Here is a 19596-nt window from a genome sequence, read left to right as displayed (position 1 = left end):
GACGGTGATAGTGATACATAACGCTTCTCTAAACGCTGAGCTATGTGCGTCACTCAGATAGATCAAATTGGAGTTGGTGCTGCATGCTCCAGACAGAGTGGATGGATGACTCCTCACACTTGACCTTTATTCTTATCTCCTCCGTTATTATATATTATTGTTATATGGTCTTCCCATCCTAACACCTTCCTCTGATATACCACCCCACCCCACCACAATATTTTAATACTTGTTTGGTTGGCAAATGTAAAAAAATATTTAGAAAGAAAAATAAAAATGATAAGTAAAATGTGATTAAAATATATTTATATTTTATCTAATTTTGCACATTTTTTTTTTCTTTCTTAAATTCAATCTTAAAATTCCAACCAAATGCAACGAGCAGCCACCCAAGTTAAATTTTTCTTTTTAAATTTCCCTTTAAATTTCCAACCAAACACAACGAGCAGTTACCCAAGTTCAGTCAGACCTCTCGATCCAAACAATGCCTTCCCCATCATCCCCAACTCACAGCTGTACACACCACGCTCTTTCTACGTACCCTCCCTCCCTCCCTCCCCACTACCACATCCATGTATATAAATACCCAACCCATCAAACACTCTCTTCCCCACAACACAACACAACACTCAACAACCAAAACAAGTCTCTTTCAAGCAAAGCCTCTCTTTCCAATCTCTCCAAAAATGGCTTCTCTTTACTATCTCACCACCATCCTCACTTCACTCCTCCTTTTACTTTCTACCCTACTGTTGGCGTTTTGACTTTTCGAAGGGTATTTTTGTAAATGTGAGCGTGCCAGCAAGGATCAATCAGTCCTTACAGAAATTGTGATTGCCAACCAATTATCAGACGATTGTGTTTTAGTTCTTTTCAGCCTCAATGAAGAGGACTTTTACTGGTGGCCTGACTTAAGAGAAATTAAGAGAAATAACAGTAATATGAAGAACAATTGAAGTATTTCATAAAAATGAACACTTACAATGGTCCAAACTCAGCCTCGGAGAGGTTTACAACAGCAATCTACTTGAATTTACTTGAAGCTACTCCTATGAATCGAAGTGCAGTGCGGGTATTTAAAGTGCAGGTATTTAAAGAACAGGTATTTAAAGACTGGAAATGTAAAAGACTGGAAAAGCAAATATATGAAGTAAATGACTGATTTGTATGATCTGAGTCCCTCCCCTTTTCTGGGGCTGCCCTGCTATTTATACTCGTCAGTGATGACCTTCGAACTGCACTTCGAACCGTCGAACTGCTCTTTTATGATCGCTGATCATGCTTCCTTACAAGTAGCTCCACTACGCCATTACTGGCAGTTGAGCTTCCCTCTTGTATTTGAATTTGAATATGAGTAACCGCTGAAGCTATGTCATCTTGCATCCCGTTATTGATCTAGTGTTACTCAGATCATGTGAGAACCAATATTTATTGCCATGTGTACGATCAGGATTGAAGGCTTGAATAACCTTCCTTTATTACCCTTATTCTGCCACGTGTCAAACTGTAACTGGCTTTTACAAAATATGTAGCCAACATTACCCCCCGCACTAATATACCCAATACTTGGTGATATTAGTGGATTACAGTTTTCCCGCGCCTCTAGAACGTGTATAGAGTCCAAATTCTGGAAACACAACCGTCATCCATTTGGTGATCATTTGCATTAACTCGTCGAACATCCCAATACCTTAGTATTCGAACAGGCTATGACTGCATCAACTTCCCTTTCTACTGATCAAGCATATGAAGAGCCTTTGAGTGATGTTATTCCCCCTCGAAAGAACCTCCACGCATTCATTAGCCACCTTTACCCGCCCTTCTCTATTCAGGTAATGGAGGCTTTTGCAGATTATAAACCTTTGGACTACGAACACATTGCCTTTAATCCCTTGGTTTACAAACTTACAGATACAAAGAGTTCTTCCCCTAAACTCCCTTTGTATTTTGACCGAACTACTCTCAAGCCTTTGCTTCGACAAGTTGCAAATATGGACTTAGGAAACTCTTCTTCACAGACATTTGCATGGGATGAAGCTGTAACCTCTTCATCCTCTGGAGCTTCTGGCTGGACAAGCTGGTCAACTCCTGAGACTTATGATTTAAGGGAGCGAATCAATCACCATTTTGTTGAGTTTACTGACCCCTTGGAGTTTCCCTCCTACGCTCGAAGCTCAGTGGTCTACCCTTACGTGCCCATTGACCTTCGACGTAGCTTGGAAGAGACTCTGCTTGTGGCTTGGTATACTTCTTCCATGCCCACAAAGATAGTGCATCCTGCCCAGCGCCCAGAAGAAGCACAAGGGTACAGCCCTTCATTCTTAGCCAAGAAGGCGAAGATTTGTTCTTCTGATTGGCTTGATTATATTAATGCCTTTGTTCCTTCTGCTCCCGTGCCATCTCCCATGATAGAGGCATCCACACCTTCTTCTGCATCTTCTGAGATGGAAACATCTGCTCCCTCCCCTTTGTCTTCTGAAGCAGAGCCATCTACTCTCTTCCCACCTTCCGATGCAGGACCATCTTCTCCTTCTCCTTCTCCCATTCTTTCCTGGACAGAGAAACTAAGACTTGCCCTTCCAATGGACAAAGTTTTTCCACCTTACCAACCCCCGTCACCCCCTTCTCCACCCGAGCGAAAGCAAGCTCAACTTTTGCTCGCGGCTTTCTCCCACCTGCCCTTCAATGTTCTTGAGGATGACATTCCTCTTAAGAACTTTCAATGGGCTTGTGATGTCCTGACTAGGGGTTGTATCCTCAACCCTCTTGCCCAAGCAGAGCTTCACATGTTCCTAGATCAACTTCCGGTGCTCCTCTACTGGCATCGGAATTCTAAGATCACCATCCAATCTCTGGATCAACTTTTATCTCTCCGAATTCATGCCCAGTATGAAGCAGAAAATTTTATCGAAGAGTTCGATGACTTCAAAAATAAAGATTCTGCGTACTGGGACGATTTGGTTATAGATGAATTGGAACAAAAATCGAGGGAAGAGGCTTTCGAAACAAAGGCTGAAGAACTCTATTATGAAGTGAGAGCTCATCAGCTTATGCAGCCAACTTTAGAGGAGATAGAAAAAATAATAAAGAAAGAACAGAAATTTATTGACCATTGCTGGACAAAATTTCATGACCTTGTTATTTATTCTATTCCTTATTTTTATGAACTTGAATTTGTACCCAGATAGGGTCACTTAATGTAATCGTCTTGGCTTTAATATAAACAAAGTCTTTCTGTACCTAACACTGTTTGACTCTGTTTCCTTTTATCTCTAAAAGCTAACTCATAACTTCGAATTGAACAATCTCATCCTTCGAATCAATTGTTTAATGAAGTACTAAAAGAACCAACATGTCTTATTCCAATTTATGGAGTAAAATTGACAATTCTGGCTGATATCGTCTGGAATTAATGCTTTAAATTTTAACCATATTACTCCTCAAAACCAATTACAACCAACATATGGTCATGGTTAATATAATCAATCAATTTCAAATTGACCATTTTTTTTTTCTTTCGAAGAGTAATATGTATAAAAAACCAACAATTGGTTTTGATGCTTTGAACAGTGTTTCTCATACTCAGAGAATATTAGGGTTTGCTCCGAAGGTCGTTACCTTGATTCATAATCCTTAAACAGGTCTTTAAACCCTTTGAAATAGACCAATAATCAAGCAATTTAGCACCTTTACGCATATAATAGGCTTCGAAGCCGGCTTATGTATTTCGAAGCCGTTGTTTATTTAATTTTTTGGCGCCAACATCTTGTCTTCGAAGCCAAATATTTCATTTCGAAGCTGGCCCCAATCCCAGAATAAGCTCTTCCCTCCAAAACTATCAATATTGGAAGAGATTCCTCGCATTCGTACTTTTAGTACTTAACGACTAACGGGGTATAATTTCGGACACAAAGATTTTAAAACCCTCTCGTTTCGTGTTCCGAAATCTCTTGCCTTTTACAAACCCTTCTCTCTACTGGTTCCTCTTTGCTTCGGTCTTCATCTTCTGAAGAGTGTATCATCAATGGCTTCTTCTTCACCAAAAGTGCCAGCCCCAGAGCGCGTGGGCTCATCTTTAGCTTTGAAGAGGCTTATTGACGCAGAATGTGAGAAGTACAAGGCTGGAGAGAAAAGCGCTATCGATGGGCGTATCTTCGTCCCTCGTCATCATGAGCAGCAGAACTACGTGCTCGGACCAATTTTTAAGGAAGTCCTTACTGAGCTCCCAACCTTTTATCCGCGTCTGGTGGACCAACGTCTCCTTTATGAAGGTGGCCTTGACTGGAAGAACTGGAAAAGCAATCGTCCTCATCGATGCTGGCCCACGATAAGACCGAAATGGCAAGAATGGTATGATCGGATCATTCCTGCTAAGACACTGGATCTCCAAGAGCTCTGCCTCCTCGATGCCCTTCGACTATCTAGGGTAACTATCTCAGAGGACCCTTTCCTAGTTCCTACTGCTTTGTGCTTTTGGAACCCCGTCTTCAATTTCTTTCAATTCAGATGTGGGATGATGGCCCCCACTGTTCTTGATATTTGCCATCTATTAGGAGTATCCCCCATTGGTACCCCCATCACACCAGATTTTCCTGACTTAGCAGTTCCTTTCTCCCTCCCCTCTCTTAATTCATCTTACAGTGATTTTGTTAGAGCCGAGAACAAAAGAGTGGGTCCAGTAACTGATAGGGAATTCTTTTCCTTTTTATTATATTGGCTTTGCAAATTCCTTTTCTGCACCTCCTCCCAAAGAATCATGCCTGAATTTGCTCCTCTTGCCAAAGCCTTGGTTTTGCAGAAAAGAGTAGCCTTAGCCCCATACATTCTGGGTCATGTATATAGAGTTTGTTCCCTCTTTTGTGAGAAACCCTTAGATGCTAATCAAGGGGGACCATTTTGGATCCTTCAGCTTTGGCTCTTTGCCTATTTTACTGAACTACAATCCAAATGTCTTAAATTTTCTGGGCTACACTCTCTTACTCATGGCATAAAACTAGCCAATGCTTCACTTTATCCAGCTACTTTTGCCTTTTATTTCTCCTTCTTTCATCAACTACCAGCTGCTCTACTTGATCACCGTTTCCGTCCCTTCGAAGCTAGCATAGGTCCAGCCTGGTTGAGTCACTTCCTCAGTGACAGGCTCTGTGCCTTGCCTATTCACAAAGATATGTGGGCTTCCCTACTGATCCCTAGAGAACTGTTTATTGGGACCACCAACCCCAGAGCCTATAAATGCATAGCTGAGCCTTATCGTCCTGCTCAATTTGCTAGACAATTTGGCCTCACACAAGGAGTTCCAATACCTCTCTGCAGCAACACCAACCTAACTCTGACCAAGAGAGATTTGAAGGTTCGAAAGTCAAGGCTAGAAGAGGCAACCTTCAAGTTTATGGATGATCTGGCCACTTTTGAGTACATCCCTTTCATTCCTCAAGGCACCTTTTTGAAGAGATATCAGAGTTGGTGGGTGAGTAATATGGAAGTTTATTTAGTTGAAGGTAATCAGAAACGAAAGAAGCAGAGACTGCTTGAGCCTGAAAAGAAAACAATTGAGGTGCAAGAAGAAGGAAAAGAAGATGCAAAAGATCAAGAGCATGAGTCACCCTTGATGAGGAGGAAAAGGGTGATTGATTTATCCCAAGAAGAAACAACCATTAGGGAAGTAGAGGAGGAGGTTATTTTTAAGGAATCCGAACCTCAGGCTGAAGGAGCTGAGAAAACAATTGAGGAGCAGACAATGCCAATTCAAAGAAAAAAGAGAAGAAAGATTACTGTCTCTTCTTCTGAGTTTGATATCTCCCCTTCCAACTTTGATGAGGATTCTGATTCTGAGACAATTGCCCAAGCAATAGGAAAGAGAAGGAAAATGACTGTTTCAACTACTGCCTTGATTGAAGATCCCCTTCATGAGGCAGCCACCAAGGCCGTGGAACGAGAACATTCCAAAGCCATAGTCGTCTTTGAAAGGGCTGAGAAAAGACGGCAGCAACAAATTTTAAGAGAGAGATCTGCTGCTGCTGATACATTGCAAAGGGAACTAGCCAGAAAACAACGGACTGCTGGACACTATTCTCTCCGCAGTTCTCCCATCAGTACCAGTGCCTCTGGAGCAAGTAATTTCTTTCATACCTCTACTGTTTTTTACTTTGTCAGCTTGTGGTATTGAAGTTTAACGTTGTTCTGCATTTCTTCCTTTTGCAGCGACAACTACTGCACTCATCTTTCCAATGAGGCCTTCCTCAATTTCGGTTGAGGTTGATCAAATGCAGAATGTCAGGGTTGTTCGAATCGTACTTCCACTTCCAAAGCCTATATTTGACGTACCTTCCTTAAGTCCCAGTATTCCTGCATCTCTTCTTCTTAGATTAAAGCCATACCTCCCTTTTTTGGCTCGTGACCTACCTCAGTCTACTTTTCCTTCGAGCCTTGCTCTTTTTCCGTCCTTTACAGAAACTCCAACTGCTGCTCCATTCCCAGTGGCAGTTGATTCTCCCACAAAGGACACTAGTAGCTCTTCAATTCATGGCTCATCACCAATGCCCACTTCCAGCCCCTCTTCACTTGATTTGCTGGTGGCCAAGACCATAGAGGCTGCCAAAGATGCTCCATCCGTTTCTCCCATCCCTATACAGCCCTTTGTGTCTTCCACCACAACACTCCCTATGCCCTTCATGTCAAAGGACAAGGTAGACATTTTTGAAGGAAGACTAGCTAGTCTCTTTGACATACCTTCTACCTCTCCCACCGCTACTGCTGAAGCTGAGTCATTAGCCTTGGCTGACTCCCTACTGGAAATCTTCAAGAGTTCTCCTTCCTCCAGCAACAAGCCTTTTGCACCTTCAGTAGATTTGGACACGTGTTTGCAACTGTTGACTTCTTTTTCAAGGATCCCCTTCGAGGCTTTACAAAGGCCTATCATCAGGAATGGGTTCCTTCAATGCTGTAACATTGCTGAGCAGTCTGCCATGAGTGTCTCAAGTCATCTATCTCAGGCTGCAGCTACTATTGATTTTTATCTCAACATTTGCCATGCTGCTAAGACTGCGGATGAGAAGCTGGCTAAGGACCAGAGTTTTGTTTCTCAAGTGCATACTGAAGTATCAACTATGAAAGAACAACACTCTTTTGCCTCCCACTTTCGAGTCCAACTTCTGGAGAAGAAAACTCAGCTTGAAGAGGAGTTAGCCGCAGTAAACCAAGCCTTGGTTCGAACTGATAAGAAACTGCACATCACCAATCAAGGGCTGGCTGATCGAAAAGAAGACATGGCTGCAGCTATTCAATTATTTCCTTCCCTTAGCAATAGGAAAGCTATTGTACAAAAACAATTAAAGCATTGTAATGAGTTTTGGGCCAATTTGTGGCACAATGTACTTGATTCTTTATGAAAGCACAATATTTTGTATATCACTTGAGTAAGCTTGTGTTTTTGCATATGGTGTTCACTCTATCCCTTGTGTTTCCCAAATGGTTGGAAAATAAGGTTTTAAATATCTGCCATTAATCTTTTTGGGATGTACATAACCATTCAAATTTCTTAAATGGTATGCTCCAAAAGGCAGAACCCTATGAATTTGATATGGTCCTTCCCAGTTAGGTGACCATTTGCCAAACTTATGGCTTTTAATCCCAATTGGGAGTATTGTCTTCCATACCAAATCACCTTCATCAAAGCCAATGTGTTTGACTTTCTTATTATAATTCTTGGCTGCTTTCTTCTTTTGGAGAAGAATGCTATTTAATGCCAAAATTCTGGCTTCATCTATACCTTCTAATTCTAAGCACATACTTTGATGGTATTGTTCAGGATTCAATTGATCTTGACATCTTACTCTCAAAGATTTAACATTAATTTCTACTGGTAAGACTGCATCATGTCCATACACCAAGGCATAGGGAGTGACTCCTGTGCTTGACCTCGGTGAGGTTCTATATGCCCACAGAACATCCAATAATAGGTTATGCCAATCCCTGGGATTGTCATCCACAACCTTTTGTATTCCTTTTTTTCAAAGACTTATTGGATGACTCAGCTTGACCATTAGCTTGTGCATAATAGGGTGTGGAATTAACAAGACTAATTCCAAATTCTGCCACAAAAGACTTCACCATCTTCCCATCAAACACAGTTCCATTATCAACTGTTATGGTTTGCGGGATGCCAAATCTATGGATCAAATCTTTAATAAAACCAATAACCTCTGTTTGGTCTACAGCCTTGTATGGCTTAGCTTCGACCCATTTAGTGAAGTAGTCAGTGGCCACTAGAATGAAACAATGATGTTTCGAAGAAGGTGGGTGTATTTTTCCCATCATATCCATGGCCCACCCTCTGAATGGCCAAGGCTTTACTACTGCATGTAGGTCAGTTATGGGCACGTGCCTTATTGTGCCATGCTTTTGACATGCCTGACACCCCTTTGCATATTCTATGCAGTCTTTAAGGATGGTTGGCCAATAATAGGAATGCCTTCTAAGCAACCACCTCATTTTTACACCAGGTTGATGAGCACCACAGATGCCTTCATGAACCTCAGCCATGGCTGTTAATGCTTCTTTCGGGCCTAGACATTCTAACAATAAGCCATCTCCCCCCCTTTTGTAGAGAGCATTACTATATATCATATATTGCATAGACTGCAATTTGACTTTTCTACTGGCCTTCGAAGATGGACCAGCCAAGTATTGCATTATTGGATGCCTCCAATCTTGTTCTTGTAAGTCATTATGATTGACTTCCAAGATCACATTCCTTTTATTCAAAGGTTGTATTAATCTCTGATATGTTGTTTGGCTTACGTCCCTTTGGGTATTATCCCTTCTCTTGAAGTTCGAAGCTTTCTGAGCCACATCATTGGCTCTATTGTTCAAGAATCTTGGAACATGGGTTACATTTGCTATTTGAAACTGAGAAAGCAAATGTAATGCAACAACATAATATGGCAAGATACTTGTGCTTTGACACTTGAAAATTCCTTTCACTTGGTTAACCACCAATTGAGAATCTCCGAATATGTCAACTGCATGTACTTGTAATCCAATAAGAATCTCTAGTCCCGCAATTAAGGCTTCATATTCAGCCTGGTTATTGGAACAGGTAGCTTCATCTACTCTGAAACCATGTGTGGTTTCTACCCCTTGTGGAGATCTTATTACAACACCAATCCCAATTAAACCATTGGCTTTCGACCCATCAAACCATATCTGCCATGGCTCAACATTAGCCATACCAAGCTCCATTATCTCCTGACTCTCTGTGTGAGATGGATGATCTGCCAAAAAATTGGCTAAAACCTGCCCTTTTACTGCCCTTTGAGGGACATATTCTAGATGAAATTCTGACAAGGCAAGTATCCACTTGCCAATTCTTCCCCTTAACATAGGTCTAGATAACATGTATTTAACCAAATCTGTGGTTGCAATTACCAAGACAGTTGTAGGTAAAAGATAGTATCTCAATTTCATTGCAGCAAAATACAAAGCAAGGCACAGCTTTTCAACAGCTAATATTTACATTCACAAGAATCTAAAAACCTACTAAGGTAATAAACAGCTTGCTCCTTGCCTTCTTCATTGTCTTGGGCCAAGAAAGCTCCCAATGAATCTTCTGCTGCAGCTATGTACAACTTCAAGGGCTTGTTCCCCTTTGGTGGCATCAGCACTGGAGGGTTAGCCAAGTACGCTTTGATACCTTCGAAAGCAATTTGATGCTCTGCTGACCACACGAATTCTTCTTCAGCCTTCAGCCTTAACAAGGAAGAAAATACTTTAGTTTTCCCTGCAGTGTTAGAAATAAACCTTCGAAGAAAGTTAACCTGTCCAAGGAACTTCTGCAATTCTTTCTTACTTGATGGAGGCCTGGCTGCAATGATGGCTTTGGCTTTGTTCTGGTCAATCTGTATTCCTTTCTTGTGTACCACATAACCCAAGAAGTTTCCAGATGATACGCCAAAGGCACATTTAAGAGGGTTGAGCTTTAATTTGAACCTTCTCATTCTTTCAAAGGCTGCTTCTAAGTGAAACAGGTGCTCTTCCATGGATTGGGATTTAACCACAATGTCATCAATATAACACTCCAAATATCCTCCAATAAGATCATGAAAGATAGTGTTCATGGCTCTTTGATATGTAGCTCCAGCATTCTTTAGACCAAATGGCATTTTAACCCATTCAAAGGTGCCAATATTCCCAGGACATCTGAATGCTGTCTTGTGGATATCTTCCTCTGCAATGCAAATTTGGTTATAGCTGGAATGCCCATCCATCATTGACAAGACTTGGTGACCTGCTGAACTGTCCACCAGCAAGTCCACTATAGGCATAGGGTACTCATCTTTGGGAGTTGCCAGATTTAAATTTCTGAAATCGATACATACCCTCATTTTGCCATTCTTCTTGACTACAGGCACAATATTAGACAACCACTCGACATACCTGGCTGTTCTAATAAAACCTGCCTTGAGGAGTCTAAGGATCTCTTCCTTGACCTTCTGAATTACTTCTGGACTCATCCTCCTTGGTTTCTGCTTGTAAGGCTTGAAATTAGGCTTCATAGGGAGCCTATGTTCCACTAATGACCTATCCAATCCTAGTAGTTCATTATAAAACCATGCGAAGCAATCTTTGTATTTCTTCGGAACAACCAATAGCTGGTTTCTGTCCAGGGCATTCAAACAAGCACTTATATAAGTGGGCTGTTGTACAGAACCTTCCCCTAGATTTACTTCTTCTAAAGGGTCTTGTGCCTGAGGACTTACCAAAGCTTCTTCCTTGATTTCTTCAACCTTCGAAATAGCCTTCTTGCTCTGTTCTGCTCCTAGGTTCTTTAGTCCAACATCCTTGCCCTCCTCCTCATAGACAAAATCTGTCCATAAGGCATCCTCCTCCCGCATCTCCTGGACTTTTGTCTCAATGTCCAATGCACAATATTTCCCAAGGGTCAAAATTCTGACCTGTTGCTGTATCTGCTTGCAGCCGAGTATCATGGCCTCCCTTTCTTGCTCTTGTACTCTCTGGACTATAGCTTCTACATCCAATGTTGAGAACTTAATCAGAGCCAAGGATGTGGCTTCTTGTTTTTCACTTCTTTGCCTATAACCAGGCATCATTGTCATCTTTTAGAACGACCTCTTCATCAGCACTTTCTTGGACTAAGTGCTTCAAGTGTGTCACTTCCTCATCAGCCGTCACTTCGGCTGAACCGTCATCTTCCATCAGTATACTGAGCGGTGTCACTCCCTCAATATACAATTTAGCCTCCGCAAAGTCTGCACAGGCTATGAAGGGTTGAGGATCTGCATCGATTTCCTCTGTCTCTCCATTGCCTAAAGCCATCATGATTTTCTGATGTAAAGAAGAAGGCACACATTTGTTAGTGTGAATCCAATCCCTTCCAAGTAAAGCATTATATTTAGCATTACTGTCGATTACGAAGAATGCTGTCATGCAATCCCTGGTTCCCACACCTAAATTAATGGGTAGAATCCCCTGAGCCATTTGCTTATCTCCAGCAAAACCAGCGATGGTTGTGCTGGTTGGTATCAACCTAGGATTCTTTTTTCCTAGTTTCTTCAAAGAAGATTTCGGCAACAAGTTTACTGCTGCCCCATTGTCTATTAGGACTCGATTCAGTTGTATCCCATCGAAGAAAGCCTTGATGTACAAAGGCTTAACATGTTGTGTCATGGAATTCGAGGGATACTCGAATGGATACGATAGGTTGATGCTTACCACTTCCTCGCTCTCATATTCATCCTCCATCGGGGTAACCATTTCGAAATTATCTTGCACCATACTTGCTTGTGAGTCTTCACTAGAGATCTGAACAGGATCAGCTTCCTGCCCCTCTTGATTCTCATCTCCAGCTTGGAATTCCTGTGGTAGTATGTGTACCATGTTCACTGATACTGGGGGAAACGAGCCAAACTGGATGGCTGGCTGTACCTGTTTCCCCTCTTGGTCACTTTGGTCGACTTCCTCAGAAACATCCTGCATGATGCATTCTGGTATTTCATTGCTAACTGATCCCTTCGAAGGATCTTTCTCAACTGGCTCTTCAGTCAGAAACGTTTGTTCAGCCATGAAGGCTTCAAACATCTCTTCCTCCACGACCTCTTTCTTCTGGCTTATGCCAATCTCTTCTTCGGTCTCGCTATCTGTCTCCATCAGAGCTTTCTCCAACCCTGCCAAACTAGCTTTTTCTCTGGTTTTCAGTTCAGAATGAACCTTGGCCAACTGTTCTCGGCTGCAGACCACTTTGCTCTGTGGAACCGGCTTTGGAGCATGGTCTGACTTTGGGTTCTTCCTTCCTTCCGTTTTGACTAGTGAAGAATTTTCTCCACCTTCCTTCAGATCTTTCTGGTACTGGGTGTACCTGCGCTGAATTTTTCTCCTCTGTGATCTCGAGATGACTGGGACCATGTCTGGTTCCCTCGTCTTTGGATGTTTAAGCAGTACCCAGTTATTCGGAGCCACCATAGGAGGCTTGATCATCCTGCCTTGGTTTACAACATCTCCATAAGCAAGCACTTCCCTAGGTTTGTTTTGCATTACAAACCAGTCTGGGACTCCAGGCACCCATGAACTTGCTGATTCAGACGCTGATCTGCCCTTTTCCACCTTCGAAGCCATCTTCGAAACTGGCCGTGAAGGTAAGTGCTTGGTTTTGTCCTCATGTTTTGAATCTGATTCAGACCTTCGATAAGGGTGACCATTTTCTGTCCTGCGTGAAACTGGCCTAGGGGGCCAATCTCTGGCTTTGATTCCATGAACTGAACCTCTCTCCAGTTTTCTTTCAGAATACTCTCCATTCTATAATAGTTATGTGGCCTGGATTCATGCAAGAGCTTCTTGCCTTTGTCATGCATTCTGTTCACCACAGGCTCAACCACTGGTGGTCTCTGCCTATCACTAGCCGGATACGGCCTTTTGTTGTAAGCATTGGTTGTCTTAGGACGTCTCTGAACATCCCTGTAGTATTGCTTCCCATCAGTTGGAAGCCCCTTCAACCACTTGTAACTGAGTCTGCACCTGGGGCACATTCTCTGCATCACCGCTGCTTCTAAAGAATCATCATCCAGTGATTCTTCATCAGAGTGTTCCCTCTGGTGCGAGAAACCCTGTTCAATAACTGGTGGGCTTCTAGTATTCTTCTTGATGTTGGTTTGATTAGCAACATGCATCTGCACATTGACTTCCTCCAATTCTGTCAAGGACAAGTTCTGGAAGTCTGATGTAATGACATTGGCTGCTGCCTCTCCAACTTCTGGAAAGGGATCACTGTCAATTCCCATGGCTTTTTCTGTTTTAGCTGAGAACTTCAAACTTCCTTTTCGAATCTGTTCTTGGATCCTGTCTCGAAAAACAATGCAGTTTTTAGTCGAGTGAGACCAAGAATTATGCCATTTACAGTATACTTTTCCTTTCAGTTCATCTGGAGATGGTAGTTTTACTCCTTTAGGTAACTTAAGGAAATTAGCCGTGAGCAAATGATCAAAGATGTCATCTGCTTTTGTTAAATCGAAAGAGTATTTTCTGTGAAAGTCTTTCTTTTTAAACTGCTGGTCTATAGTTGTATCCTTATGAATTAATGCTTCACAGATTACAGGTTCTTTGCCTACAATCTCTGCTGCATCTATTTCATAATTAGGATCTCTATAATATGTCTTATATGATGCATTATTTCGATCTTGTTCCTCTTCTAATAATGCTTCATATCGAGACACCTTATAGGTCAGTTCGACCAAATCTCTGAATTCAGTTGAATCAAACTTCTTTCGAAGCCTGAATTCTAAACCATTTTGAGCCAATCTGACGAATTCTGACTCTGGCAGGATGACTCTACATTTATTTCGAGCCCTTTTAAATTTGGCAACAAACTGAGTAGCCTTTTCTTCAGGCCTTTGACTCAATCTAGCCAAATCTGCCATAGATACTTCTGGCTCTGATTGGAAGAATTAGGCATGAAATGCCTCTTCCATTTGTTGCCAATTTTGAATGGAGCCAGGTGTAAGGTTGATGTACCATACAAATGCTCCCCCCGTTAGGGAATTTGGAAATAATCTCAGTTTCATATAGTCATGGTTAGTAAATTCACCGCATTGAGCAGCAAACCTAGCAATATGTTCTATCGTTGATTGATTTCCAGTCCCATAAAAAAGGGTAAAATCTGGTATCCTGAATCCCCTTGGGTATTCATGTACTCTATCTACCCATTCTGGGTATGGTTTTCTGTATATAGGAGTCTGGACCCCCCGAGCCATTGGTCCACATATTTCCCTAACAATATCAGCAATCTGGTCTCTAGGGACCATATTTTGTGCCTGCTGAACCACTACTGGAGGTGCAAACACAGGATTTGGTGGAAAAACTTGTGCTTGTGGTCCTCTTGGTCCATAAGGTGGTAAATTTGGGGCTGGTTGTCCTTGCAATGCAGGTTGCTGTTGAGGGTATGGGTAACCCCTTTGAGCATGACCTGCGAAAGGACCTGCAAAAGGTGCTGGAACAGGTGTTGTGTCTCTGCCATTTGTAGGAAAACCCTCCAACCCCCCGGGTGTAAATTCGAATAAGGGATTAGTGTACCCCCTTGTGCCAGGTATGGCTTCGAACATGGGATTTGTAACCATTCTTATGCCAGTTTCTTGTACTTGGCCAGATCCACCAACTTGTGTGGCTTCATTATTAAGTACTGAGGCATTTTGGCCTGCTACAGGCCTTGAAATGGGTTCATACCAAGACTGAGGTGATGGTCTTTCAAAGTTTTGGGTACTAGTTTGACCATTAGGATGTCCATTAACTTGCATAGGCTGTTTTTCTCTAGCCAATCTTTGTTGGGGGACATTTACAACTTCCTCCGTGTGTCTTGTGTTTGTTGGTTGGTGGTTATTCATTCGATCCAAAAAGGATGTTGCCCACCTTTCCATTGTGTTCATTAATTGTTGTCCCATGGCATCTACTAAACCATCCCATGGATTTGTTGGTTGAGTAAATGGCACAGTGGATGGTCCAATTCCTTGGTTTCGTCCAATATATGGTTCTTGTCCAGAAGTACTGGTCTGTTCGACCATAGGTTCTGACAATATAGGAGTTTTCACAGGATGTGTTACCACATTATCCTCTGGATTTGGTATTTCTACTTCTCATTCCACGCCTTCTTCCAAGCATTCATTTTCTCCTTGTCGTCTTCTTCTAGCCATTTTTAATTAGGTCCCACTGGGCGTGCCAAAAATATATGTTGGCGTTTTGGCTTTTCGAAGGGTATTTTTGTAAATGTGAGCGTGCCAGCAAGGATCAATCTGTCCTTACAGAAATTGTGATTGCCAACCAATTATCAGACGATTGTGTTTTAGTTCTTTTCAGCCTCAATGAAGAGGACTTTTACTGGTGGCCTGACTTAAGAGAAATTAAGAGAAATAACAGTAATATGAAGAACAATTGAAGTATTTCATAAAAATGAACACTTACAATGGTCCAAACTCAGCCTCGGAGAGGTTTACAACAGCAATCTACTTGAATTTACTTGAAGCTACTCCTATGAATCGAAGTGCAGTGCGGGTATTTAAAGTGCAGGTATTTAAAGAACAGGTATTTAAAGACTGGAAATGTAAAAGACTGGAAAAGAAAATATATGAAGTAAATGACTGATTTGTATGATCTGAGTCCCTCCCCTTTTCTGGGGCTGCCCTACTATTTATACTCGTCAATGATGACCTTCGAACTGCACTTCGAACCGTCGAACTGCTCTTTTATGATCGCTGATCATGCTTCCTTACAAGTAGCTCCACTACGCCATTACTGGCAGTTGAGCTTCCCTCTTGTATTTGAATTTGAATATGAGTAACCGCTGAAGCTATGTCATCTTGCATCCCGTTATTGATCTAGTGTTACTCAGATCATGTGAGAACCAATATTTATTGCCACATGTACGATCAGGATTGAAGGCTTGAATAACCTTCCTTTATTACCCTTATTCTGCCACGTGTCAAACTGTAACTGGCTTTTACAAAATATGTAGCCAACACCTACCCAATCCTTCCTCCGCCACATCACGCAAGCTCGCAGCTCTGGTTAAGCAACAACCTCTCGTACTTAAATACCACAACGGCCCACTTCTCAAAGGCAATCTCACTCTCAACCTCCTCTGGTACGACCATTTCTCCCCATCCCAGCGCTCCATGATTGTCGATTTCGTCCAATCCTTGAACTCCCCCAATACGCCGCCGCCCTCCGCTGGATCCTGGTGGCAAACCACCGAGAAGTACAAAGCCGGCGCCTCCACTCTCGTCCTCGGCACCCAAATCCTCGACGAGAATTACTCGCTTGGGAAAGCACTGACAACCTCTCAAATCAGTGATTTGGCCTCCAAAGCACCGCATGTGAATTCTATCAATGTGGTTTTGACAGCGGCCGATGTAGCCGTTGATGGATTCTGCATGAGCCGATGCGGCACTCACGGGTCGGGTTTTTCTAACCCGAAGGACAAGCAGGGCAAATTTGCTTATGCATGGGTGGGTAACCCGGTGAGTCAGTGCCCGGGTCAGTGTGCCTGGCCATTCCATCAACCCATATTTGGACCCCAGACTCCGCCGTTGGTGGCTCCGAACGCTGATGTGGGGGTTGACGGAATGGTGATCAACTTGGCGACGGTTTTGGCTGGTACGGTGACGAATCCTTTTGGCGATGGCTACTGCCAGGGGCCTACGACAGCGCCGTTGGAGGCCGTGACGGCGTGCACTGGCATATTCGGGTCAGGAGCGTACCCGGGATATGCCGGGTCGGTTTTGATGGACAAGGCTACGGGTGCGAGCTATAATGCGAATGGAGTAAACGGGCGTAGATACCTGCTGCCGGCTATGTGGGATCCACAGACCTCCACCTGCAAGACACTCGTGTGAACACAATGCATTTGCTTGGATCTGATGGACATTTTTTGATTTGATTATTAGTGTGTGAATATATACTTATAAATTATATAATATGGTTCTATAGTAGTTTGCAAAAGCACTTTGTTAATTCGAAGAAAGAAAACAAAATTTATTAACGGTTCAACTCTCGATTGTATGAAAGTTATTTATTTATTTATTTATTTAAATATTACTTGTGTGGGGATGTATTTTCTGAATACCAACACGTGGCATGGTGACGCCGACGTGTCAGCCGAGGTGCCACGTGCCCTGGTAGTTAAGCCGAGGTAATCTCGGAGAAGCCGAGGTCATCTCCGAAGATATCGGAATCCGAGGTAAGGGGCAAGAGTCCTAAGGCAAAGAGGGGACTTAACCAAGATAAGGATAAAGCTCTTAGGGAGTTTATCTTTATCTCTTGAAGAGTCCAGAGTAAGCAGTGAACTAGAGTTCATAGAAGTCATACTTCTAGTGGGACTTGGATTGAGTATATTATAAAAGAGAGGCACCCCCGTGGGTCTAAGGTATGTAATTTATACTTTGAGTATTCAGTTTAGTACTTGATTATCTTTGAGAAATATACTGACTTGATCGTCGGAGTGCCCCCGGGTGGAAGAACCACCGCCGGAGCTTTTTCTTTCTGTTTCAGGTTACTTAAGCCATCTATTCTACTTGTGCTCTCCAGCTGATCACTAAACGGGCAGTGTGGTCAGATTTTCACCCACACAATTTGGCGCCGTCTGTGGGAACGAAGGAAGAATAGATGGCCAGTAACGGACAACAGGAAAATATTGGGGATGACGCTCCCACTAGGAGTGGCAGACCAATTGACCTTGATACCGAAGGAGATAACCACAATGCAGAAGCCCGTGACCAGGGTCACAGAGAGAACGACGTCATCCCAGAAGGCGACACGTCAAAAAGAGCAAACCAAGGAAAGTACTACAATGAAGATAACCTCCAGGTATGGAGGGACAGGTGCCTACGGAGGGATGAGGAAGTGAAAGAACTAGCAAACAAGTTGGCGGACCTCCAGTCAGTCGTCAACTTCATGATGCAGAATAATGTTATGCAGCCACCATACCCGCTGCAAGATACGCCGATGCCGGCGAACAACACTCAGAAGGATGGAAGAAAAACAATCCCCGAGGTCCCTCAGCATACCAGAAGCGGAAGGCATTCTCACCGGCCTTCCAGGGAAGTCGGACGGGAAAACCCGAGGCAAGAAGAGTCCCGAAGGACACACCACATGAAGAATCCAGACCCCAAAGAACATCGACATGTTCAGGGGCAAGTACTCCATTTTGACACAACCCATGAAGAAAGATCCAAACGACCCCACCACGAGGCCGAAAGCAGTGTACCAAAAAGACTAAAATCCAAAGACAGCCGAGCTCCAGGGAGGAGCAAAGAAGACTTAAGGGACTACCTCAAGAGGAGGCAGCAGAATGCAGAAGCCGAGGTAAACTCCCCAGTAAAGCCGAAGACGGCCTTCTCGGTGGAACTGGACAAATTCGAACCGCCCAAAAGATTCAGTATGCCGAGGTTTCAAATCTATGATGGTAAGTCAGATCCAAACTTTCGCGTTGGGCTATACCTGAATTCAATGGCGTTATATAGCGGGAACGAGCCGTTGCTCTGTAAAGTATTCCCCTCATCCTTTGGGGAAATTGCATCTGATTGGTTCCATAAGTTACCAAAAGGAAGCATAAAGACATGGGAAGGCTTGGCCGAGATGTTTGTGGCCAGATTCGTGACCAACAAGCTGCAACCCCTGAGGGTTGATGCTTTGATGGCTCTACGAATCACCAAGGAAGAGGGCCTCAGGGCCTATGCGAAGAGGTACTACGAGGTGTTCAACCGAATACCCGAATGCAACCAGGAAGTAGCAGTCGTGTCCTTTAAGAACGGCCTGAAAGATGACTGCCCACTACGGAAGTCCTTGGCAAAAACATTGCCAAAAAGAATGGAAGAACTCATGGAAAGAATTGAGAAATACGCCAGGGCCGAGGAAGATACATCAGGAAACAAAGAGGTGAAACAAGAAAAGGGAAACGGCTCGCCAAAGCGAGGCCGAGTCAACAATGGGCCGACCAAACAAGAAATAGAACTAAGAAATAAACCGGCGGTAACCACAGTATTCCGGATCCCAATCCATAAAATCTTGGATCGGATTCGAAATCAACCTTATTTCAGGGCTCCAGCAAGAGCACCAGGGGAATTCATGGGAAGGAACGTTGGTAGACGTTGTGCCTACCACAATGAAGAAGGGCATCCAACTCAAGGTTGCAGAGCCTTAAAAGCACACTTGGAAGACCTAGTAAGACAAGGCCTTCTGAGGGACCTGGTCGATGAGGCCAGAACAAGGGAAGAACAGGCAAGGTTGCCTCAAGCACCAGCGGCACCCCCTCCCCCAGCACAGGTACCACAAGCAGGAGAACCGAGGGTGGTTAATGTGATCCACTCAAGGGTCAACGAAAACGAAGTCAGAGGAGAAACCCAGAGGGTAAGACATTTACAGCATATCTACCAAGTCGGGGAAAAGAGACATCGGCCAGAAGAATGCCAAGGGCCAATGATAGCTTTTACTGAAGCCGACCTAGAACTGGTCCAACAACCGCATAATGATGCCTTGGTAGTATCCCTCCAGGTTGGGGAGTGCCAAGTAAAACGCATCCTAATAGATCAAGGCAGCTCC

General features: G+C 43.3%; 1 protein-coding gene across 1 annotated transcript; it reads left to right on the top strand.

Moving 5' to 3' along the window:
* The first annotated feature begins 622 nt into the window (after positions 1-622).
* On the top strand, positions 623-17046 carry LOC114294342 (protein EXORDIUM-like 2). The gene is made up of 2 exons (XM_082874281.1): positions 623-746; positions 16020-17046. The coding sequence occupies exons 1-2, from the start codon at positions 687-689 to the stop codon at positions 16890-16892; spliced, it is 933 nt and encodes a 310-aa protein (XP_082730407.1). The 5' UTR covers positions 623-686; the 3' UTR covers positions 16893-17046.
* The last annotated feature ends 2550 nt before the right edge of the window (positions 17047-19596 follow it).

Source organism: Camellia sinensis, chromosome 6 (genome assembly GCF_055761805.1).
Source record: "Camellia sinensis isolate YWXY chromosome 6, ASM5576180v1, whole genome shotgun sequence".
In the NCBI taxonomy this organism is placed as follows: domain Eukaryota; kingdom Viridiplantae; phylum Streptophyta; class Magnoliopsida; order Ericales; family Theaceae; genus Camellia; species Camellia sinensis.
The sequence above is the reverse complement of the archived record's forward strand: the minus strand, read 5'-3'. Positions and strand labels throughout refer to the sequence as shown.